This window comes from Oncorhynchus clarkii, chromosome 12 (assembly GCF_045791955.1).
Source record: "Oncorhynchus clarkii lewisi isolate Uvic-CL-2024 chromosome 12, UVic_Ocla_1.0, whole genome shotgun sequence".
Lineage (NCBI taxonomy): Eukaryota > Metazoa > Chordata > Actinopteri > Salmoniformes > Salmonidae > Oncorhynchus > Oncorhynchus clarkii.
Genome location: NC_092158.1, coordinates 15148163 through 15174337, shown reverse-complemented (window position 1 = coordinate 15174337; position 26175 = coordinate 15148163). Strand labels below are relative to the sequence as shown.

Here is a 26175-nt window from a genome sequence, read left to right as displayed (position 1 = left end):
GGCCAGGAGGTGAGGGTTGAGGACAAAGCAGGCCAGGGGGTGAGGGGTGAGGGCAGAGCAGGCCTGGGGGTGATGGGTGAGGACAGAGCAGGCCAGGGAGTGAGGGGTGAGGACAGAGCAGGTCAGGAGTTGAGGGGTGAGGACAGAGCAGGCAAGGGGGTGAGAGGTGAGGGATGAGGACAGAGCAGGGGTGAGGACAAAGCAGGGGTTGAGGGGTGAGGAAGGAGCAGGCCTGGGGTTGAGGGGTGAGGACAGAGCAGGGGATGAGGGGTGATGACAGAGCAGGCCAGGGAGTGAGGGGTGAGGACAAAGCAGGCCAGGGAGTGAGAGGTGAGGGGTGAGGACAGAGCAGGGGATGAGGGTTGATGACAGAGCAGGGGATGAGGGTTGAGGACAGAGCAGGCCAGGGGGTGAGGACAGAGCAGGCCAGGGAGTGAGGAGTGAGGACAAAGCAAGCCAGGGAGTGAGGGGTGAGGGATGAGGACAGAGCAGGCCAGGGGGTGTGGACAGAGCAGACCAGGGGGTGAGGACAGAGCAGGCCAGGGGGTGAGGACAGAGCAGGCCAGGGCCTAAGGACAGAGCAGGCCAGGGGGTGAGGACAGAGCAGGCCAGTGAGTGAGGACAGAGCAGGCCAGGAGGTGAGGGTTGAGGACAGAGCAGGCCAGGGGATGAGGACAGAGCAGGCCAGGAGGTGAGGGGTGAGGACAGAGCAGGCCAGGACGTGAGGGGTGAGGACAGAGAAGGCAAGGGGGCGAGAAGTGAAAGATGAGGACAGAGCAGTGGATGATGGGTGAGGACAGAGCAGGCAAGGGGTGAGAGGTGAGGGATGAGGACAGAGCAGGGGATGAGGGGTGAGGACAGAGCAAGCCAGGGGGTGAGGGGTGAGGACAAAGCAGGCCAGGGAGTGAGGGGTGAGGACAAGGCAGGCCAGGGAGTGAGAGGTGAGGGATGAGGACAGAGCAGGCCAGGGGGTGAGGACAGAGCAGGGGATGAGGGTTGAGGACAGAGCAGGCTAGGGGGTGAGGACAGAGCAGGCCAGGGAGTGAGGGGTGAGGACAAAGTAGGCCAGAGAGTGAGGGGTGAGGGATGAGGACAGAGCAGGCCAGGGGGTTAGGACAGAGCAGACCAGGGGGTGAGGACAGAGCAGACCAGGGGGTGAGGACAGAGCAGACCAGGGGTGAGGGTTGAGGACAGCGCAGGGGATGAGGGGTGAGGACAGAGCAGGCCAGGGGGTGAGGACCAGAGCAGGCCAGGGGCTGAGGGTTGAGGACAGAGCAGGCCAGGGATGAGGGGTGAGGACAGAGCAGGCCAGGGGGTGAGGCCAAAGCAGGGGATGAGGGGTGAGGACAGAGCAGGCAAGGGGGTGAGAGGTGAGGGATGAGGACAGAGCAGGGGTGAGGACAAAGCAGGGGATGAGGGTTGAGGACAGAGCAGGCCAGGGTGTGAGGGGTGAGGACAAAGCAGGCCAGGGAGTGAGGGGTGAGGACAAAGCAGGCCAGGGAGTGAGAGGTGAGGGAAGAGGACAGAGCAGGCCAGGGGGTGAGGACAGAGCAGGGGATGAGGGTTGAGGACAGAGCAGGACAGGGGTTGAGGACAGAGCAGGCCAGGGAGTGAGGGGTGAGGACAGAGCAGGCCAGGGGGTGAGGGGTAAGGGGTGAGGACAGAGCAGGCAATGGGGTGAAAGGTGAGGGATGAGGACAAAGCAGGGGTGAGGACAAAGCAGGGGGTGAGGGGTGAGGACAGAGCAGGCCAGGGGGTGAGGGGTGAGGACAGAGCAGGCCAGGAGTTGAGGGGTGAGGACAGAGCAGGCAAGGGGGTGATTGGTGAGGCAGGGGTGAGGACAAAGCAGGGGGTGAGGGGTGAGGACAGAGCAGGCCAGGGGGTGAGGGGTGAGGACAGAGCAGGGCAGGGGGTGAGGGGTGAGGACAGAGCAGGCAAGGGGGTGAGAGGTTAGGGATGAGGACAGAGCAGAGGATGAGGGGTGAGGACAGAGCAGACCTGGGGTTGAGGGGTAAGGACAGAGCAGGGGATGAGGGGTGAGGACAGAGCAAGCAAGGGGGTGAGAGGTGAGGGATGTGGACAGAGCAGGGGATGAGGGGTGAGGACAGAGCAGGCCTGGTGTTGAGGGGTGAGGACAGAGCAGGGGGTGAGGGGTGAGGACAGAGCAGGCCAGGAAGTAAGGACAGAGCAGGCCAGGGGGTGAGGACAAAGCAGGCCAGGGAGTGAGAGGTGAGGGGTGAGGACAGGGCAGGGGATGAGGGGTGAAGACAGAGCAGGACAGGGCATGAGGACAGAGCAGGCCAGAGAGTGAGGGGTGAGAACAGAGTAGGCCAGGGAGTGTAGGGTGAGAATAGAGCAGGCCAGTGGGTGGGGACAGAGCAGGCCAAGGAGTGATGGGTGAGGACAGAGCAGGCCAGGGGGTGAGGACAGTACAACTACAATACGCAACTAGACTGTCAGGGAGGGGGACCCGGACAAAACAAAATTAGGACAACATTTATGCCATCAAGGATGACACTAAAAAGTCAGTCTGATTTTCATTGTGGTCCTTAGAGGACCTATAATGTATTGTATGTGTCTGTTGTCAAAGGTGATCTGTGAAGAGTGAGAACTGTACCAGGCGGTTTGTCCCCAGTCCGTCTGAGGTTCACAAAGTGTTCTATATCCTCCTGTATGTCACACTGTTCAAGAGACTTCCTCACTTCCTCATGAAGCTGAACCCATAGACACAGACAGAAACACACAGGCGGGCAAGATAGAAACACAAAGCAATACGGATGGTCACTTACAGCCACAATCCTTCATTTGCTATATTCTTAGAGAATCAATGGGTATCATTAATACAAATGCAATACCAGTAAGTAATATTGCAGATTGCACATTGATGAGTCCCTAGAAGCACTTTACCTCATCGCTGGTGACACACTGCTGGGAGAGCTGGTTGAGGTGAGTCCATACCATGTTCCTTAGAGTATTGATCCTCTCCACTTCCTGCTTCTCAAATACCTGGATGTAACAGAGCACTATATTATATATACCAGTAATACAACCTATAGCTGACAAACAAAAAACTGGATGTAAATTATATATACCAATTCTACAACATATAGCTAAGAAACAAATACCTGGATGTAGTCAAACTGTTACACATACTACATCAGTAATACAGTATGTAACTAACAAAGAAACTAAATATCATCATGCTTTCTGGCCCTTACCTCACATGCTTTAATGTATTCTTTCTGCCAGTCCTCCCTGGTTTTTCCCAGCACAGACACGTTGTGCATGTATAGCCTGTCTGGGATTCAAATCAGAGAATACATCTTGGGAGACCATAGTATAGAGGCACATTTTTGATTATCTTTAGACTAAATGGTGGTTTTCCTGTTGATGGTTGCTAAGAGACCAAATGAGAATATGTTGTCATTGTTACCAGCTTCTTCTGCATTCTGCTTTGCTTGCTGTGTTTTTGTCAATAGCTGAAAGATGAAGAAGGAAAAAAAATCACTGATTCTGTACTTTATTCAACTCTTTCTTGTGTTCAGGTATTTCTTTCAATGCAATGCTGCATATAGGAGTGAAAGCACATGTCTGATTGGTAAATGTCCTCTCAATAAACAGGGTACAAACTAGGTAGCCTTGTTCTTTCTGTGGTCAGTGTAGGCCTAATTTTTGTGGTCTGATTCCTGTGCTCAAAATAGGTATGCTATTTCCTTCAGAAAGATTCCCATGGCTCACTCACATTATTTATTGTCACTAGTGCTTTCTGTTTCTTTTTGATGTATCTTTTTTTAATCAACAAACACAGTGAATAAGTGATTGATGAGGAGATAAAAGAGATGGTCATAGAATGGAAAGTGTTGCTGTCTGGTTCTGAACCCATGGCTGCAGGGGCAATGTGTGGTCCGGGGGCAGCAGCACTACCACTAGACCCCCCCCCCCCCCCCAGCCGCCTGCCCCCCGCCGCCTGCCCCCTGCCCCCTGCCCAACCCCCCACAGTCTCTCAGAATACTCACCTTTTCCTGCTGCTTGACATTGCTGGTGCTGGCGTTTCGGTTCATGTTCTGTTCTGCTTCCTCTTTGTCTCGACACTTCTGCTCATATGTCTTCTTTGTCTGTGGACAGGAAGGGGTGGGGGGGGGGGGTGGGGGGGTGATGGTAGGAAATAACTGATAATATAGTTTACTGACTCTACTAGACTCTATACTGTCTTCACTTAACATAAAAGTCTCTAAATGAAACACGAAGCCCATGCATTTGAATTCAACTACCACAACCTGCATTTTTCAACACTCTGAGGTCATTCCACTGTGTATAAAATGCCTGATGTTTCAGTAGCAGTTGGCATGGCAATGTGGCACAACATGCACAGCCCTAACAGTACCACTTTGTCTGACCAATGAAAAACGGCAGGCATTTAGGATCAAAATCAAATCAGGAAAAGAATTTAGAAAGAGACAGAGTTAGAGTGCTGATCTAGAATGAGGTCCCCTCTGTGCAATATCATCTCTTCCGGGACCAGGCCCAAACCCCCGTAATTCGTAAGAAGAGGAGATGCCGCTACAGGGGTCGGCGAGCCAGATGCCTGGCGAGACTGTGTCGGCGAGTGGATAATCCTCCTCTACCCTCCGTTATACTGGTGAACGTGCAACTACTAGAGAATGAACTGGATGAGCTCCGTTCGAGAATATCTTATCAATGGGACATTAAAAACTGTAATATTAGTGGCTGAACAAGGACATGGATAATATACAATTAGCTGGGTTTTCCATAAATCGGCAAGACAGAACAGCAGCCTCTGGTAAGATCAGGGGGGTGGGTCTGTGTCTCTTTCTTAACAACAGCTGGTGCACAATCTCTAATATTAAAGAAGTCTGTAGCTTTTGCTCGCCTTAGTTAGAGTACCTCGTGATAATCCGTAAACCACACTATTTACCAAGAGAGTTCTCATCTATATTCTTTGTAGCTGTCTATTTACCACCACAAACCAATGCTGGCACTAAGTCTGCACTCAACGAGCTGTACAAGGCATAACCAAACAAGAAAAGTCTAATTCAGAGATCGCGTTCCTCGTGGCCGGGGACTTTAACGCTGAAAACTGAAATCCGTTTTACCTCATTTCTACCAGCATGTCAAATGTGCAACTAGGGGAAAGAAAACTCTAGATCATCTTTACAGCTCTCCATTGAGAAAATCTGACCACAACTCTATCTTCCTGATTCCTTCCTACAAGCAAAAACTCAAAACAGGAGGTATCAGTGCCCGCACTCAACCAGTGTTCAATTACAGAAGTGGTCCGATGAAGCGGATGCTAGGCTACAGGACTGTTTCGCTAGCACAGTCTGGAATATGTTCTGGGATTCATCCGATGGCATTTAGCAGTTTACCACATCAGTCACCGGCTTCATTAATAAGTGCATCGACGACGTCGTCCCCATAGTGACGGTACGTTCATATCCCAACCAGAAGCCATGGATTACAGGCAACATTCGCACTGAATTAAAGGCTAGAGGTCCCGCTTTCAAGGAGCGGGACACTAATCCAGACGCTTATAAGAAACCCTGCTACGCCCTACGACGAACCATCAAACAGGCAAAGCATTAATAGAGGACTAAGATCGAATCCTACTATGTTCATCGGATGTGGCAGGGCTTGCAAACTATCACAGATTACAAAGGGAAACTCAGCCGCGATCTGCCCAGTGATGGGAGCCTACCAGATGAGCTAAATTCCTTCTATGCTCGCTTTGAGGCAAGCAACACTGAACCATGCACGAGAATACCAGCTGTTCCAGACGACTGTATGGTCACGCTCTCCGTAGCCATTTTTTAGTAAGACCCTTAAACAGGTTAACATTCACAAGGCCACAGGGTCAGAAAGATTACCAGGACGCATACTCAAAGCATGCGCAGACCAGCTGGCAACTGATATTTTTAACCTCTCCTTGATCTAGTCTGTAATACCTACATGTTTCAAGCAGACCACCATAGTCCCTGTGCCGAAGAATGCCAAGGTAACCTGTCTAAATGACTATAGCCCCGTAGAACTCACATCTGTAGTGATGAAATGCTTTGAAAAGGCTGATCATGGCTCACATCAACACCATCATCCCAGAAACTCTGGACCAACTCCAATTCGCATACCGCCTCAACAGATCCCCACATGACACAATCTCTACTGCACTACACACTGCCCTTTCCCACCTGATCAAAATGAACACCTAAGTGAGAATGCTGTTCATTGACTACAGCTCAGCGTTCAACACCACAGTGCCCTCCAAGCTCATTACTAAGCTAAGGACCATGGGACTGAACACCTCTGCAACTGGATTCTGGACTTCCTGAGGGGCCACCCCCAGGTGGTGAGGGTAGGCAATAACACATCCGCTATGCTGACCCTCAACAAAGGGGTCATTCACAGGTGCGTGCTTAGTCCCCTCCTGTCCTCCCTGTTCACCCATGACTGCGTGTCCATGCACAACTCTCACACCATCATTAACTTATTGACGCTACCCATGCCTTAAGCGGGATAATTGTCATCAGCAACCGCTGAATAGCATAGCGCCTCAGTCAAATAATATTACTAAAAATATTAATATTCATGAAATCACAAGTGCAATATTGCAAAACACAGCTTAACCTTTTGTTAATCCACCTGTCGTGGACAATCCTCAGGTTGTTTTTAAAACATATAATCGATTATATATCAACTGCATATGTCTTTCACAGTAGGAGAGGAAAAAACAATAGCTGTCCAAATTCTGTTGCGTGAGCAAAACTCATGTGACCACTTGACGCGATGTTATCGTTCTGGCTAATTTTTCAAAATAAAAGCCTGAAACTATGTCTGAAGACTGTTGACACCTTGAGGAAGTGATAGGAAAAGGAATCTGGTCGATATCCCTTTAAATGGAGCAATGGGAGGCTATGGAACATGGAGTTTTCAAAATAGAAGCCACTTCCTGGTTTGATTTTTTTCAGGGTTTCTTTCGCCTGCAATATCAGTTCTGTTATACTCACATATAATATTTTGAGTGTTTTCTATCTTAATCTGTCAATTATATGCATATTCTAGCATCTGGTCCTGAGAAATAGGCCGTTTACTTTGGGAACGTTATTTTTCCAATCATAAAAATAGTGCCCCCTAGATTCAAGAGGTTAAGTTTGCCGACGACGGTGGTAGGCCTGATCCACAACAACGAGACAGCCTATAGGGAGGAGGTCAGAGACCTGATAGTGTGGTGCCAGGACAACAACATCTCCCTCAACGTGAGCAAGACAAAGGAGCTGATCGTGGACTAAAGGAAAGGTAGGGCCAAGCACGCTCACATTCACATCGACGGGGCTGCAGTGGAGAAGGTCGAGAGCTTCAAGTTCCTTGGTGTCCACATCAATAAGGACCTATGTTTGTCCAAGCAGAACAACACAGTCGTGACGACAATGCCTATTCCCCCTCAGGAGGCTGAAAATATTTGGCATGGGTCCTCAGATCCTAAAAAGGTTCTACAGCTGCACCATCGAGAGCATCCTGCTGGTTGCATCACCACTTGGTATGGCAACTGCTTGGCATCTGACCGCAAGGCGTACATTCCTGGGGTCGAGCTCCCTGCCATCCAGGACCTCTAAACCAGGCGGTGCCAGAGGAAGGCCCTAAAACTGGTCAAACACACCAGCCACCCAAGTCCTAGACTGTTCTCTCTGCTATCACATGGCAAGTGGTACAGGAACGGCAAGTCAAACCAATTGAGATGGTTTGGGAAAAAGCAGCCAACACGTGCTCAGACTTTGGAAAAGCATTCCCGGGTGAAGTTGGTTGAGAGAATGCCAAGAGTGTGCAAAGCTGTCATCAAAACAAAGGGTGGCTACTTTGAAGAATCTCAAATCTCAAATATATTTTGATTTGTTTAACACTTTTTTGGTTACTACATGATTCCATGTGTTACTTAATAGTGTTGATGTCATAACTATCATTCTACAATGTAGAAAATAGTAAAGAAAGAAAGAAAAACCTTTGAATGAGTACAGTGCTTTGCAAAAGTATTCACCCCCTTGGCGTTTTTCCTATTTTCATTCATTACAACCTGTAATTTAAATGGATTTAATGTAATGGACATACAAAACAACATCCAAATTGGTAAAGTGAAAATAAAGTGAAAAATAAAGTGAAAAAAATAAAAAATGAAAATGAAAAGTGGTGCGTGCATATGTATTCACCCCCTTTGCTATGAAGCCCCTAAAAAAGATGACCTTCATAAGATACATAATTAGTTAAATAAAGTCCACCTGTGTGCAATCCAAGTGTCACATGATCTGTCACATGATCTCAGTATATATACACACACCTGTTCTGAAAGGCCCAAGAGTCTGCAACACCACTAAGGAAGGGTCACCACCAAGCAAGCGGCACAATGAAGACCAAGGAGCTCTCCAAACAGGTCAGGGACAAAGTTGTGGAGAAGTATAGATCAGGGTTGGGTTATAAAAAAATATCAGAAACTTTGAACAGCCCACAGAGCACCATTAAATCCATTATTAAAAAAATGGATAGAATATGGCACCACAAAAAACCTGCCAAGAGAAGACCAGCCCACCAAAACTCACAGACCAGGCAAGGAGGACATTAATCAGAGAGGCAACAAAGAGACCAAAGATAACCCTGAAGGGGCTGCAAATCTCCACATCGGAGATTGGAGTATCTGTCTATAGGACCACTTTAATCCGTACACGCCACCGAGCTGGGTAGCCAGAAAAAAAGAGTAGCCAGAAAAAAGCCATTGCTAAAATAAAAAAAAATAAGCAAACACGTTTGGTGTTCACCAAAAGGCATGTGGGAGACTCCCCAAACATATGGAAGAAGGTACTCTGGTCAGATGAGACTAAAATTGAGCTCTTTGGCCATTAAGGAAAACGCAATGTCTGGCGCAAACCCAACACTTCTCAACAGCCGGAGAACATCATCCCCACAGTGAAGCATGGTGGTGGCAGCATCATGCTGTGGGGATGTTTTTCATTGGCAGGGATTGGGAAACTGGTCGGAATTGAAGGAATGATGGATGGCGCTAAATACAGGGAAATTCTTGAGGGAAACCTGTTTCAGTCTTCCAGAGATTTGAGACTGGGACGGAGGTTCACCTTCCAGCAGGACAATGACATTAAGCATACTGCTAAAGCAACACTCGAGTGGTTTAAGAGGAAACATTTAAATGTTTTGGAATGGCCTAGTCAAAGCCCAGACCTCAATCCAATTGAGAATCTGTGGTATGACTTAAAGATTGCTGTACACCAGCGGAACCCATCCAACTTGAAGGAGCTGGAGCAGTTTTGCCTTGAAGAATGGGCAAAAATCCCAGTGGCTAGATGTGCCAAGCTTATAGAGACATACCCCAAGAGACTTGCAGCTGTAATTGTTGAAAAAAGTGGCTCTACAAAGTACAGACTTTGGGGGGGTGAATAGTTATGCACACTCAAGTTCTGTTTTTTTTGTCTTATTTCTTGTTTGTTTCACACACAAAAAAAATGTGCACCTTCAAAGTGGTAGGCATGTTGTTTAAATCAAATTATACAAACTCCCCAAAAATCAGGACAATTTTAATTCCAGGTTGCAATTAAAATTGCCTCAACTACCCCGTACCCCAGCACATTGACTCGGTACCGGTACCCCCTATATATAGCCTCATTAGTGTTATTTTTATTTTGTTACTATTTTTCCTTTAGATTATTTAGCAAATACTTTTTTTATTACTCTGCATTGTTGGTTAAGGTCTTGTAAGTCAGCATTTCACTGTGAGGTCTACCTGTTGGTTAAGGGCTTGTAGTAAGCATTTCACTGTAAGGTCTACCTGTTGGTTAAGGGCTTGTAGTAAGCATTTCACTGTAAGGTCTACCTGTTGGTTAAGGTCTTGTAAGTCAGCATTTCACTGTAAGGTGAACCTGTTGGTTAAGGGCTTGTAAGTCAGCATTTCACTGTAAGGTCTACCTACACTTGTTGGTTAAGGGCTTGTAAGTAAGCATTTCACTGTAAGGTGAACCTGTTGGTTAAGGGCTTGTAGTAAGCATTTCACTGTAAGGTCTACCTGTTGGTTAAGGGCTTGTAAGTAAGCATTTCACTGTAAGGTGAACCTGTTGGTTAAGGGCTTGTAGTAAGCATTTCACTGTAAGGTCTACCTACACCTGTTGGTTAAGGTCTTGTAAGTCAGCATTTCACTGTAAGGTGAACCTGTTGGTTAAGGGCTTGTAAGTCAGCATTTCACTGTAAGGTCTACCTACACCTGTTGGTTAAGGTCTTGTAAGTAAGCATTTCACTGTAAGGTCTACCTGTTGGTTAAGGGCTTGTAAGTAGGCATTTCACTGTAAGGTGAACCTGTTGGTTAAGGGCTTGTAAGTCAGCATTTCACTGTAAGGTGAACCTGTTGGTTAAGGGCTTGTAAGTCAGCATTTCACTGTAAGGTCTACCTACACCTGTTGGTTAAGGTCTTGTAAGTCAGCATTTCACTGTAAGGTCTACCTACACCTGTTGGTTAAGGGCTTGTAAGTAAGCATTTCACTGTAAGGTCTACACATATTGTATTCAACACGTGACAAATAAAATCTGATTTGATCTCATTCATCATAATCTAAAATGTGAATACGGGCCCAGGACTGACTCCAGCGCTCTCTGAGTGGAACTGCACAAAGCACAACTTGTGTTTACTAGTAACCTTTGCCCTGTAGCCCTGCAGGATAGAAGGGGATAATAAGGAACACAGAAGGAAAATGTGTTTTTATAGCTATTGTTATTCCCAGAACCCGATATAGTTGTAGGACCTTAATTTGATCACTCTTCTGTTGCTGAGATTTTTCATGCACCCAAGGAAATGCAGATGACCTTCATGATTTACATACATTCACTGAAAACCCATACTAACACACGGTTATATTAACAGTACTGCACTTTTCATGAAGACTACTTTTAGCCAGCTGAAAGCCGAACCACCGATCAAGCAACATTATGTGGCTGCAGGATTATTTTGCTGTGACAATAGAGGTCAAATTAAGATCCTTCATTTGTATGGAACAGACTTTATTGTCATAAGGTTTTACAAACCAAATGTAGTCTAAATAGACCATACTAGAAAAGGGACCTGCTCAGTGACCTGCTCTTTGTAGGCTACATAATATGTATGTAATTCACAGTAACTTCCCATTTAATTGAGGTGCCCCAGTACATATAATGAAACTCTCCATTTATTTGAGAGGTTCCTCCATTCTTCACTCCCCATGGCTGTTGATGAACTTCCCTCTTCTCAGATTAAGTATTACAAGACTGCTTCATGTTTTGGTAGCATGATGCCTGAAACCAGACATGCCTTTAGAGAACAGATGATCAATTCAGGATTACTTAATTCAGGGATGATAACTGCTGGTTTGACAAAAAAAAATAGGAAAGTTCTCCAGTTTACCTCCATGGTTTTCTTGAACTGCGTGGCCCTCTGTTTGTGTAGGGCATCCATCTGTTGTTCTACCTGTGAAGAAGAGGTGTCAAATATATTATATTAAAGCAAAGAACATAGAGATGATATATCCATGATTTGCACCACGATAAATATCACATCTGTGCGGGGCGATTAGGATTAAGATCACAAGGTCCAACTGAAATCTGGCTTCCCATCCCGTCCCGAAAGACGCACAGAGGTTTCAGGTTTCCGTCAGACATGTTATTCAAACTGGCGACCCTCTGGTTGGTGGCTCGCCTCGCTAAATAAGTTGATATAAGCGGTTGATAAGCAATTATTCACTATAACTGCATTCACTATTAAGCAAAGTGCACTGTATTAACAACGTGTAAGGTCTATTAGTAATTAAAGGTCGTATTAATTCCTACATTTGTGTAATTTTTTAAGTAATTGGTTGGTTTCTAATGTACCTTTTTTCTTGTCTCTTTCTGTCTCTCTCTGAAGTCTTCCAGTTTTTTTGCCTCGTCCCGCATTGTTTGTGCCAGTTGTAGGTGTGATAAACTCACATGTTCAGTTTCTATGTTGTAAAGGAGGGTTTAGTAAAGAGAGTGTTAGTAAATTACATGAACACACACACACACACACACACACACACACACACACACACACTCAAACTCACTCACTCACACATGGAAATAGAAAGAATTGAGCTTAGTCATCAACATACATCAGAAACATTTGTTGTGACAGCAGAACACTTACGCAGTTTGAACATGTCCAGCGATCTCTTCAGTGTGCTAAATAATGAAACAAACAAACACCAGCTTTATGAAAAGTAATGCATGCAGTACAACCTATGCTGTTAAAATGTAAGTGTTTTGTAACACTACAACTAGTGCCAACTGAGCTGCTGTAACAGTATAACTTTAGACAGTCCCCTCGCCCATACCCGGGCACAAACCAGGGACCCTCTGCACACATCAACAACAGTCACCCACGAAGCATCGTTACCCATCGCTCCACAAAAGCTGCGGCCCTTGCAGAGCAAGGGGAACCACTACTTCAAGGTCTCAGAGCAAGTGACGTCACCGATTGAAATGCTATTTAGCACGCACCACCGCTAACTAGCTAGCCGTTTCACAACCTTGACTTTGCTAGAGTGTTGAAATATATCATTCTGAGATTTTCCGAAACATGACATGGTGTGTTGTAACACCACACAATCAAGAGTTGTGCAACACATTGCCAGAGATTGGGAGCGCTACAGGGAAATGATAAAAACACTATTTTGTTGTTTCGAGTCCTGTTTAGTGCAGAAATAGATTCCTTCTCTTTTGGTGCTGTTTCCTCCCTCTAAAGCTCCTAAACACTAATGATGGTGTTTTTACATCCTTTCTAGTGCAGAATGCATTCCCTGCTCTTATACGGTATGTGTTGATAAAGAATGTCAAATGTAGAGTATTATTCACAAACAAAGAACACCAGAAAATATAGTTTTGTGAAAATACAAAAACTAATAAGATTGTCTAGGATAATAATTAATACAAGCACAATGAATCATATGTACAAGCTTCAAATGCTTTATCTTTTCTTTGCAAATGATCCAATGACAAAACATTAACAGGTCTTTCACATTTTTATATTGATAAAGTAAAACAGTTCCAAGATCTGTAAGGTACTTATAATATTCATATTCTTCAAAATCAAGGGACAATTACATTATATTCAGATATGTTCATATATATTGTATTCAGATAGATTGAATCACAGTACACTTGAGTTAGATGATATGATTAACAGTTGACAGTTCAGTTGGCATTAATCTGTGATCCTTGTCTTGATTGGTTGTGATTAGGATTGACCAACCGGTGGGAAACGTACGTACATACGTATGTATGTATGTATGTATGTATGTATGTATGTACGTACGTATGTATGTATGTATGTATTATGTATGTATGTATATATGTATGTACGTATGTACGTACGTATGTACGTATGTATGTATGTATGTATGTTTGTAGGTACGTACAGTACCAGTCAAAAGTTTAGACACACCTACTCATTCAAGGGTTTTTCTTTATTTTATACTATTTTCTGCATTGTAGAATAATAGTGAAGACATCAAAACTATGAAATAACACATATGGAATCATGTAGTAACCAAAAAAAGTGTGAAACAAATCTAAATATATTTTATATTTCAGATTCTTCAAAGAAGCCACCCTTTGCCTTTTTTTTCTCCTTTATTTAACTAGGCAAGTCAGTTAAGAACAAATTCGTATTTTCAATGACGGCCTAGGAACAGTGTTCAGGGGCAGAACGACAGATTTGTACCTTGTCAGCTTGGGGGTTTGAACTTGCAACCTTCCGGTTAGTCCAACACTCTAACCACTAGGCTACGCTGCCACCTTGATGACAGCTTTGCACACTCTTGGCATTCTCTCAACCAGCCGCATGAGGTAGTCACCTGGAATGCATTTCAATTAACAGGTGTGCCTTCTAAAAAGTTAATTTGTGGAATTTCTTTCCTTCTTATTGCTTTTGAGCCAATCAGTTGCGTTATGACAAGGTAGGGTTGGTATACAGAAGATAGCCCAATTTGGTAAAAAACCAAGTCCATATTATGGCAAGGACAGCTCAAATAAGCAAAGATAAATGTCAGTCCATCATTACTTTAAGACATGAAGGTCAGTCAATCGGAAAATGTCAAGAACTTTGAAAGTTTCTTCAAGTGCAGTCGCAAAAACCATCAAGTGATATGATGAAACTGGCTCTCGTGAGGATCGCCACAGGAAAGGAAGACCCAGAGTTACCTCTGCTGCAGAGGATACGTTCATTAGAGTTACCAGCCTCAGAAATTACAGCCCAAATAAATGTAACAGACACATCTCAACATCGACTATTCAGAGGAGACCGCGTGAATCAAGCCTTCATGGTCAAATTTCTGTAAAGAAACCACTACTAAAGGACACCAATAATAATAAGAAGAGACTTGCTTGGGCCAAGAAACACGAGCAATGGACATTAGGCTGGTGGAAATCTGTCCTTCGTTTGATTAGTCAAAATTTGCGATTTTTGGTTCCAACCGCCATGTCTTTGTGAGATGCAGAGTAGGTGAATGGATGATCTCCACATTTGTGGAGGAGGAGGAGTGATGTGATGATGCTTTGCTGGTGACACTGTTGGTGATTTATTTAGAATTCAAGGCACACTTATCCAGCATGGCTACCACAGCATTCTGCAGCGATACGCCATCTCATCTGGCCTCCACAATCACCCGACCTCAACCCAATTGAGATGGTTCCTCTGTCCAGTGTCTGTGTCATTTTGCCCATCTTAATCTTTTATTTTTATTGGCTGAGATATGGCTTCTTCTTTGCAACTCTGCCTAGCAGGCCAGCATCTCGGAGTCGCCTCTTCACTGTTGACATTGAGACTGGTGTTTTGCGGGTTTAATGAACATTTGCTTTTCTTTCAAAAACAGGGACATTTCTAAGTGACACCAAACTTTTGAACAGTATGCATGTATGTATGTATGCATGTATGTATGTCTGTATGTATTGTTTTCTGCAGGGAGACAGAGAAACCACATATCAAGCAATAATTACATATGAAGTACATGAATGCATAATTAGTTATTAACTGCTATAAATATAAATAAATTGCAATATGAATATTCAATAATTAAACATATAAATAGCAATATATGCAAATGCATGTACATGAATAAAAGGTATGCAAATATAGCAACAAGATAATATGAATGTCAAAAGTGGGATGCAATAACATGTGGCATGGTGAGCCATAGGCTATAGACAAAGCTCACAAAGGTAATAGACAAACAAGCCAGTGGCATGTGTCAATGAACTACATGTAGCATTAAGAAAACCAGGGTTTATTCATTACATCCTGCAGCGGAAAAGGTTTACAGTTTAAGAACCAAACAGAAGCAAACAGAACAGGGAGGAAACTACCTTCAAAATAAACAATTGTTTTCGTGCTAAATAAATTCAGTTTGGAGTAAACATAAAATGTATTATCTTTTTATGTGCCATGAACACAACCAGTCATGATGTTTTCATCTTATTGTCAAACAAATCACTTCAAACAGTAGGCTACCTTTGCGCGGTCATCCAAAAATAATTCCAGCATCCAAACGGTGCACCCACCAACGTTTCTTAAATTCGCAAGAGGTTGAAACTATCTCACCGGAGAAAGCATCCGAGCGGTGGAATAAAGGTGGAATTACACAAAAATATTCTTCATAGGCCCTATTCAAACTTGATAGAAGTTTAAGTATTCAGCAAGATGTTTTAAATTAAGTCCATGTTCTTTTGACTTAAGTCCATGTAAAGTCCACTCATCTCAAGTATGAATTGGGCCCATGTGCTTAGTGTTACAAGGCTGGTTCCGTTAAACCATTGAGTCCTGAAGACTGTCTGAGTGGAGTAAGGCAGTGTCTTGACAAACAGGAAACCCAGGTTCAAATCCACCTTGTCACACAAATACCAGTGACGAAGGCCCACTTTACACATGTTACCTCTGCTATAGGTAGCCCTAAACATTTTGATTGTAACATAATGTATAATATCACAATGGGCCAGGCTCTAGGAAAAGTATTGCATGCCCATGTCACACCCTGATCTGTTTCACCTGTCTTGTGCTTGTCTCCACCCCCCTCCAGGTGTCGGCCATTTCCCCTGTGCATTCTACCCGTGTTTTCTGTTTGTCTGTTGCTAGTTCGTCTTGTCTCGTCAAGCCTACCAGCGTGTTTTCCCCTATTCCTGTTCTCTCTAGTCCCTGGTTTCTAGTTCTTCTGGTTCCAACCCTTTCTGCCTGTCCTGACCCCGAGCCTGCCTGCCGCCCTGTACCTATCAGCCTCAGACCTGGTTATGAACCTCTGCCTGTCCTGACCCCGAGCCTGCCTGCCGCCCTGTACCTATCAGCCTCAGACCTGATTACGAACCTCTGCCTGTCCTGACCCCGAGCCTGCCTGCCGCCCTGTACCTATCAGCCTCAGACCTGATTACGAACCTCTGCCTGTCCTGACCCCGAGCCTGCCTGCCGTCCTGTACCTATCAGCCTCAGACCTGATTACGAACCTCTGCCTGTCCTGACCCCGAGCCTGCCTGCCGTCCTGTACCTATCAGACTCAGACCTGGTTACGAACCTCTGACCCCGAGCCTGCCTGCCGTCCTGTACCTATCAGACTCAGACCTGGTTATGAACCTCTGACCCCGAGCCTGCCTGCCGCCCTGTACCTATCAGACTCAGACCTGGTTACGAACCTCTGCCTGTCCTGACCCCGAGCCTGCCTGCCGTCCTGTACCTATCAGACTCAGACCTGGTTACGAACCTCTGACCCCGAGCCTGCCTGCCGCCCTGTACCTATCAGACTCAGACCTGGTTACGAACCTCTGCCTGTCCTGACCCCGAGCCTGCCTGCCGTCCTATACCTATCAGACTCAGACCTGGTTACGAACCTCTGCCTGTCCTGACCCTCAGCCTGCCTGCCGTCCTATACCTATCAGACTCAGACCTGGTTACGAACCTCTGCCTGTCCTGACCCCGAGCCTGCCTGCCGTCCTGTACCTATCAGCCTCAGACCTGATTACGAACCTCTGCCTGTCCTGACCCCGAGCCTGCCTGCCGTCCTATACCTATCAGACTCAGACCTGGTTACGAACCTCTGCCTGTCCTGACCCCGAGCCTGCCTGCCGTCCTGTACCTATCAGCCTCAGACCTGATTACGAACCTCTGCCTGTCCTCGACCTGCCTCCTGTGGTTTTAATAAACTACTCTGTATATTGAATCTCCTGTGTCTGCATCTGAGTTATATCCTGGGTTGTATAAGCCCAGTGTTTTCTTAAAAATGTTAAGATATTTCATAAAGTTGTGGAACATTTGACAGCTCTGTCTGAATGTGCAAAAGAGCCTACAATAAGTTTTAAAATATTGATTGAAAATGATAATCGATCAATATTTAGGGTAACTAGTTGCATTTCTAAACCATTTGATTGTATGAGAGACACAGTCCACAAAAAAATATTGTTGTGTTTTGATGGTACCTTTCACATGCATTGAGAAGTGCTTTCACGACACTCTCTTAAAAACACCAATCCTCAGATTGATGAACCACTTTGGGCATTTCAGAATACTTCAATTCTGTTTTAAAACCCTTTCAGTGTATCTTAGCACCTTCATTGGGTTTACATTAAAACCCCTCCAAACACCAGACCTCGTCTTTGGTACATTACTTTTCAGGGTTTCATTAGACAATGGTGTTTTTAGTCTTTCTGATGTAATAGTAAATCAGTCAATGTAACCAGCATGAGCTGTTTGATGAATCAAAATGATGATCATACTGAAACAGGATGGGCACTCAAGCCACTGACAGAATCCTTCGCAACAAGAAAAAAGGCTCAAAAGCAATTCAATCTAACAACAGTAACGCACTAATAGCACTAATGCCTTAATGCACACTTGTATCTCTATGTATAGTGCTGCATGGGCCATTGAACCACTGCAGATACCATCTTTCTACATGCGAAACAAAAAGGTTTTGTCAACGTCAGACAGTGCTATCAGTGGCTAGATTCACAGCATTCCAGTGTGCCATCTGAAGGCTGTGTACCAGACAATATCAACAACTCTATATATGTTTGTATTTCCTTGTCTTGCTTGAGACAGAATGGCACCCAGGCAATCAGAAGGCTATTAAATATGTGATGGCTTTTAACAAAGTCCATCAGGGGTACTGGCCATCTGGTATTTTGGGCAAATGATAGATGGGCTGGTCAATTTGTTGCCTAGTGGGCCAGTCAATTTGTTGCCTAGTGGGCCTGTCTATCTTGGGTTTTTGATCTCAAAATTATCATTATCTGGCTAAAAAGGGGGGCCTCAAGTAAAAAAATGGTAATGTGGGGGCCTCAAGGGGAAAAAACAAATAGGCAGGTGTGAGGGCCTCAAGGAAAGCATTTTACAGGTGGGTTAGAAATGCCAAGGCCGATTTTTGGTCCTAGTCCGCACCTGAAGCCCATTACAAGGGTATCTACCTTCAATAGTAGGGCTTTCAAATAATTTTTGTATACATTCTTACAGTCCCTGACTGATGACAAGCAATGTCTACTCAAGAATGAATAACATCAGCAACTGGAATATTTACTTACTTCATCTCATTGTGCCCACACACCTTCTTGGAGAGACCCAGTAGCTCTTTGGCATACTTCTCCTCTATGGATGCTCTGAAAGATAACCAAACACATCTCTTCATTAGTGCATTCAACAAGGTATACAGTTAACAAACATTAGCTACAGTATGTGCATGAGAGAACATTAGGCAATAACATGAGGATCTGCACCACAATGCACCACAGAGGGGAAGTCCACAGTGTCCATGAGATTTTAAAAAAAAGATAACTTCAAAATGGCATTCAATTTCTTTATCTTAGAGGAACTAACACATGCAAAATCACACTTTCAATATAACAGTGTAATTATGGAGTTGTTTCCTTGTGCATGACTGATTGCAGTCTGTATTGTGCTTGGATTAATCATTAAACAGTACAGTCCAGAGAGGAGGGAGCAAACAAAAAATTCAAAAGTATTAAACATAATAATGATTCATAATAAGAAGTTTGATCAAGTATGCTGTAGCAGTTGGTTAGGAATTTAGATTGGTAGGAAAAATCTCCACATTCAAAATCGTGAGGTGTATACACAGTAAATATGAAGTAGGACAAGAGCTAAAGACAGATATGTAAACTATAGTCTACATACTGTATTAAATTAACACTGACACCATTCTAGACCATTGGATAATAGTGTCATTTCTGTCCAAAATGAGGAAATAGCAGATAAAACAGATGAACCACTCGCTTTTACTGTAAGTGCACACTCAGTGACACCAGAAACAGGAAACACAGCAGCAGTGTTTGTTGAACACCAACAACCATTCACAGTACACTTTGCCCAGATATAGAAGGATTCATCTTTCTGCGCACACATGATCTAAAGCATGGTGGAAAATAAATGATGACTGACTTTCTTACTTCTGTATCGTGGAACGAAGCCCTTGTGCCCTTTGAAAAGGTCAGTCCACAACAAAACATCACAGCTATTCAGTTAAAATAAACACAGAAACAACAACAACAACATGGCAGCAGAACCTGTGGGTGCTGTCACCTAGACAGAATAACAGCATCCATACTGTTGTTTCAGAGCATATTCTCTGTAGTAGTCTGAGGATTCAATTAATGGTTTCTATTCGATGATATCTCACATGGTTTCTCACCTGGCTTTCATGAAGTCTTCTATCTCCTTGCATGTCCTCTTACCATCATTGAGATGCTGGATGATACAGTCATAACCCCCGGTACTGGTCAGCTCCCCATTCTGGCAACATTGGGGAAGATGGAATAACAGTAAGTAATCAAATCATAGCACACCATGGAGGGTCTCTCACACCCTCCCAGTATTGGTCTATCAATATCCTATACTCCTCGCTGCATTGCCTTTTCACAGTCTATCAATATCCTATACTCCTCGCTGCATTGCCTTTTCACAGTCTATCAATATCCTATACTCCTCGCTGCATTGCCTTTTAACAGTCTATCAAAACGGAAACAACTCATTACAACATTACTGACAGAGAGAAGACCCCAAAGGGCTAAAACCAAAATCATCCAGAACGTAAAAGCTTCTCAATGGGCTTTAGCACACAATACATCAGACTACGGAAACAATAAAGCTAACAGAAATGAAGCAATATAAGTATTTCGTGAGCATGAATAAATATGTGTTTGGGATGATAAACTGCAGTTGAAGTGCCCTGTAATGTGTCTGCATGAGATAATGACATATAATCATTTTAACCACGTGATTAAAAGAGGTCTACAGTAGGCCTACACTGCAGGGGTAGGTATACTCCTGAGCCCTGCCAATCTGATTGCCATCTGCACATATTACATACAAGGTGTTCAAAAGGACCAGAACTACACTCCTGGGTTAGAGACGTGCTAATAAAACAGCCAGTCCATGCGGTGTGTAATATTCTGAATAAATTCAATGACCTAACAAACATCACTAGACTTGTTAAATAGATAATTGTGTATGCTCCTTCAGTTGTGTTTACAACTTGGTAATACTTCGAAATCTGATTTCGATCTCTAAAAACAAATAGTTCTGCAAGCACAGTTAATGAGGGTTAAGCTCAGATGACACACAACGCAAATACAAACATTTGCACTTACCCAAAAGTAATCCTTAAAGTGAAGTTCTCTCATTGTAGACAAGAATAACGGCAGTACAACTCTTGTAATTCCGCTGGTTTTTGCGATGTTAATACTGTGTTAGTGACTGATGGACTTCCCATTGGATTGTTGCGTTTATGACTCCGCTCATATCTCCATGGAGCACTAAATATGCTTTGCTGGGTCCTAACGACCGACGAAATGAAGCAAGAGAGAGAGATTTGTACATTGTTACAACACTTTATGTATATATATATATATATATATAATATGACATTTGTAATGTCTTTATTGTTTTGAAACTTATGTATGTGTAATGTTTATTGTAAATGTTTATTGTTTGTTTCACTTTTGTATATTATCTTCCTCACTTGCTTTGGCAATGTTAACACGTTTCCCATCCAAATAAAGCCCCTTGAATTGAATTGAGAGAGCGCAAGAACGAGAGCGAGAGAGCGCAAGAGAGAGCGCAAGAGCGAGAGAGAGGGGCCACTTGGTGGTCACAAGCAGGAACAGCAAGAGAGAAGAAATGATATCTTTGAATCTATTGGCTCTTGGTTCCTCTTTTATCTGTATTTATGCCCTTCTCTTGTAAATATGCTTTTATTGGTGAAATCAGGTTATATCTGGAGAACAGTTAAAAATCATCATTGGCAAGCTGATCACATGGATTGGGATATGTTCCGCATTGCGTCCAACAACAACATTGACGAATACGCTGATTCGGTGAGCGAGTTCATTAGGGAGTGCATCTGCGATGTCATACCCACAGCAACTATTAAAACATTTCCAAACCTGAAACCGTGGATTGATGGCAGCATTCGCACAGAACTGAAAGCTGAACCACTGCTTTACCCAGGGCAAGGTGACCGGAAACATGACCGAATACAAACAGTGTAGCTATTCCCTCCGCAAAGCAATCAAACAAGCTTAGCGTCAGTATAGAGACAAAGTAGAGTCGCAATTCAACGGCTCAGACACAAGAGGTATGTGGCAGGGTCTACAGTCAATCACGGATTACAAAAAGAAAACCAGCCCAGTCACGGACCAGGATGTCTTGCTCCGAGACAGACTAAATAACATCTTTGCTCGCTTTGAGGACAGTACAGTGCCACTGACATGGCCCGCTACCAAAACATGCAGATTCTCCTTCACTGCAGCCGAAGTGAGTAAAACATTTAAACGTGTTAACCCTCGCAAGGCTGCAGGCCCAGACAGCATCACCAGCCGCGTCCTTAGAGCATGCGCAGACCAGCTGGCTGGTGTGTTTACGGACATGTTCAATCAATCCTTATCCCAGTCTGCTGTTCCCACATGCTTCAAGAGGGCCACCATTGTTCCTGTTCCCAAGAAAGCTAAGGTAACTGAGCTAAACGACTACCGCCCCGTAGCACTCACTTTCGTCATCATGAAGTGCTTTGAGAGACTAGTCAAGGACCATATCACCTCCACCCTACCTGACACCCTAGACCCACTCCAATTTGCTTAATGCCCCAATAGGTCCACAGACGACGCAATCACAACCATACTGCACACTGCCCTAACCCATCTGGACAAGAGGAATACCTATGTGAGAATGCTGTTCATCGGCTACAGCTCAGCATTTAACACCATAGTACCCTCCAAACTCGTCATCAAGCTCGAGACCCTGGGTCTCGACCACGCCCTGTGCAACTGGGTACTGGACTTCCTGACAGGCCGCCCCCAGGTGGTGAGGATAGGTAACAACATCTCCACCCCGCTGATCCTCAACACTGGGGCCCCACAAGGGTGCATTCTGAGCCCTCTCCTGTACTCCCTGTTCACCCACGACTGCGTGGCCATGCACGCCTCCAACTCAATCATCAAGTTTGCGGACGACACTACAGTGGTAGGCTTGATTACCAACAACGACAATATGGCCTATAGGGAGGAGGTGAGGGCCCACAGACAGCGTTGTGAAAAAGGCGCAGCTTCTATCTCAAGGCCATCAGACTGATAAACAGCCACCACTAACATTGAGTGGCTGCTGCCAACATACTGACTCAACTCCAGCCACTTTAATAATGGGAATTGATGGAAATTGATGTAAAAAAAATGTATCACTAGCCACTTTAAACAATACCACTTACCCTACATTACTCATCTCATATGCATATGTATATACTGTACTCTATGTCATCTACTGCATCTTGCCATCTTTATGTAATACATGTATCACTAGCCACTTTAAACTATGCCACTTTTATGTTTACATACCCTACATTACTCATCTCATATGTATATATTGTACTCGATACCATCTACTGCATCTCGATACCATCTACTGCATCTTGCCGTTCTGTACAATCACTCAATCATATATCTTTATGTACATATCCTTTATCCCTTTACACTTGTGTGTATAAGGTAGTAGTTGTGGAATTGTTAGGTTAGATTACTCGTTGGTTATTGTCGGACCTAGAAGCACAAGCATTTCGCTACACTCACATTAACATCTGCTAACCATGTGTATGTGACGAATAAAATTTGATTTGATTTGACATACAGAAGTGAAGTATTTGAATATATTATGGATCCCCATTAGCTGCTGCCAAGGCAACAGCTTCTCTTCCTCAAATCAAATCAAATTGTATTGGTCACATATACAGTGGGGCAAGAAAGTATTTAGTCAGCCACCAATTGTGCAAGTTCTCCCACTTAAAAAGACGACAGAGGCCTGTAATTTTCATCATAGGTACACTTCAACTATGACAGACAAAATTAGGGAAAAAAATCCAGAATATCACATTGTAGGATTTTTAATGAATGTATTTGCAAATTATGGTGGAAAATAAGTATTTGGTCACCTACAAACAAGCAAGATTTCTGGCTCTCACAGACCTGTAACTTCTTCTTTAAGAGGCTCCTCTGTCCTCCACTCGTTACCTATATTAATGGCACCTGTTTGAACTTGTTATCAGTATTAAAGACACCTGTCCACAACCTCAAACAGTCACACTCCAAACTCCACTATTGCCAAGACCAAAGAGCTGTCAAAGGACACCAGAAACAAAATTGTAGACCTGCACCAGGCTGGGAAGACTGAATCTGCAATAGGTAAGCAGCTTGGTTTGAAGAAATCAACTGTGGGAGCAATTATTAGGAAATGGAAGACATACAAGACCACTGACAATCTCCCTCGATCTGGGGCTCCACGCAAGATCTCACCCCGTGGGGTCAAAATTATCACAAGAATGGTGAGCAAAAATCCCAGAACCACCAGGGGGGACCTAGTGAATGACCTGCAGAGATCTGGGACCAAAGTAACAAAGCCTACCATCAGTAACACACTACGCCGCCAGGGACTCAAATCCTGCAGATCCAGAAGAAGATCGGGAGAATGTCATATGGTCAGATGAAACCAAAATATAACTTTTTGGTAAAAACTCAACTCGCCTTGTTTGGAGGACAAAGAATGCTGAGTTGCATCCAAAGAACACCATACCTACTGTGAAGCATGGGGGTGGAAACATCATGCTTTGGGGCTGTTTTTCTGCAAAGGGACCAGGACGACTGATCCGTGTAAAGGAAAGAATGAATGGGGCCATGTATCGTGAGCTTTTGAGTGAAAACCTCTTTCCATCAGCAAGGGCATTGAAGATGAAACGTGGCTGGGTCTTTCAGCATGACAATGATCCCAAACACACCTCCCGGGCAACGAAGGAGTGGCTTCGTAAGAAGCATTTCAAGGTCCTGGAGTGGCCTGGCCGCTCTCCAGATCTCAACCCCATAGAAAATCTTTGGATGGAGTTGAAAGTCCGTGTTGCCCAGCAACAGCCCCAAAACATCACTGCTCTAGAGGAGATCTGCATGGAGGAATGGGCCAAAATACCAGCAACAGTGTGTGAAAACCTTGTGAAGACTTACAGAAAACGTTTGACCTCTGTCATTGCCAACAAAGGGTATATAACAAAGTACTGAGATAAACTTTTGTTATTGACCAAATACTTATTTTCCACCATAATTTGCAAACAAATTCATTACAAATCCTACAATGTGATTTTCTGGAAAATTATTTTTCTCATTTTGTCTGTCATAGTTGAAGTGTACCTATAATGAAAATTACAGGCCTCTCTCATCTTTTTAAGTGGGAGAACTTGCACAATTGGTGGCTGACTAAATACTTTTTTTTGCCACACTGTACATGGTTAGCAGATGTTATTCCAAGTGTAGCGAAATGCTTGTGCTACTAGTTCCGATTGTGCAGCAATAACTAACAAGTCATCTGTATACCTGTCGCAAGACCCACTAGTTGATACTTATTTATAAAACACTCTTAGGCCTCACTCCCCCCTATCTGAGATATCTACTGCAGCCCTCATCCTCCACACACAACAACCGTTCTGCCAGTCACATGCTGTTAAAGCCCCCAAAGCACACACATCCCTGGCTCGCTCCTCTTTTCAGTTCGCTGCAGCTAGCGACTGGAACGAGCTGCAACAAACAAACAAACTGGACAGTTTTATCTCAATCTCTTAATTCCAAGACATGGACACTCTTACTGACAGTTGTGGCTACTTTACATGACGTATTGTTGTCTCTACCTTCTTTCCCTTTGTGCTGTTGTCTGTGCCCAATAATGTTTGTACCATGTTTAGTGCTCCTACCATGTTGTATTGCTACCATGCTGTGTTGTAATGTGTTGCTGCCTTGCTATGTTGTCGTCTTAGGTCTCTCTTCATGTAATGTTGTGTTGCCTCTCTTGTCGGGATGTGTGTTTTTTCCTATATTTATATATATATATATATTTTTTTTAAATCCCAGTCACCATCCCCACAGGAGGCGTTTTGCCTATTGGTAGGCCGTCATTGAAAATAATAATTTGTTCTTAACTGACTTGCCTAGTTAAATAAAGGTTAAATAAATAAATAAATTCCACAACATCTACCTAATACACTCAAATCTAAGTAAAGGAATGGAATAATAAAATATACATCTAAATATATGGATGAGCAATGACTGAGCGCTATAGACAAGATGCAATAGATGGTATAAAATGCAGCATATACATATGGGATGAGTAATGCAAGATATGTAAACATTATTAAAGTGGCATTATTAAAGTGACTAGTGATCCTTTGTTAAAGTGGCCAATGATTTCAAGTCTGTATGTAGGCAGCAGCCTCTGTGTTATTGATGGCTGTTTAACAGTCTGATGGCCTTGAGATAGAAGCTATTTTTCAGTCTCTTGGCCCCAACTTTGATGCACCTGGACTGACCTCGCCTTCTGGGTGGTAGCGGAATGCTAATGGTGAGTTATCAGCATACATATACACAGGGTTTACTCAGTGCCAGAGGCAGGTCATTTGTAAAGATTGAAAAAAGTAAGGGGCCTAGACAACTGCCCTGAGGAATTCCCGACACTACCTGGATTATGTTGGAGAAGCTTCCATTAAAGAACACCTTCTGTGTTCTGTTAGACAGGTAACTCTCGATCCACAATATGGCAGGGGATGTAAAGCCATAATA

At 44.0% G+C, this 26175-nt stretch overlaps 1 protein-coding gene across 1 annotated transcript in view; it reads right to left on the bottom strand.

Annotated features, from left to right (window-relative positions):
• The window catches only part of LOC139421882 (proline-serine-threonine phosphatase-interacting protein 2-like), a 28344-nt gene extending 7516 nt beyond the window's left edge, over positions 1 to 20828 (bottom strand). The window contains exons 1-11 of the mRNA XM_071173011.1: positions 20686 to 20828; positions 19728 to 19828; positions 18604 to 18678; positions 12194 to 12228; positions 11902 to 12008; positions 11438 to 11500; positions 4017 to 4115; positions 3434 to 3479; positions 3219 to 3298; positions 2908 to 3006; positions 2618 to 2714 (exon numbers count right to left, since the gene is read on the bottom strand). Of these exons, the coding sequence (XP_071029112.1) occupies positions 2618 to 2714; positions 2908 to 3006; positions 3219 to 3298; positions 3434 to 3479; positions 4017 to 4115; positions 11438 to 11500; positions 11902 to 12008; positions 12194 to 12228; positions 18604 to 18678; positions 19728 to 19828; positions 20686 to 20718 (835 nt within the window). The 5' untranslated portion in view covers positions 20719 to 20828. The remainder of the gene's footprint in view (positions 1 to 2617; positions 2715 to 2907; positions 3007 to 3218; positions 3299 to 3433; positions 3480 to 4016; positions 4116 to 11437; positions 11501 to 11901; positions 12009 to 12193; positions 12229 to 18603; positions 18679 to 19727; positions 19829 to 20685) is intronic.
• Between the last annotated feature and the right edge of the window lie 5347 nt (positions 20829 to 26175).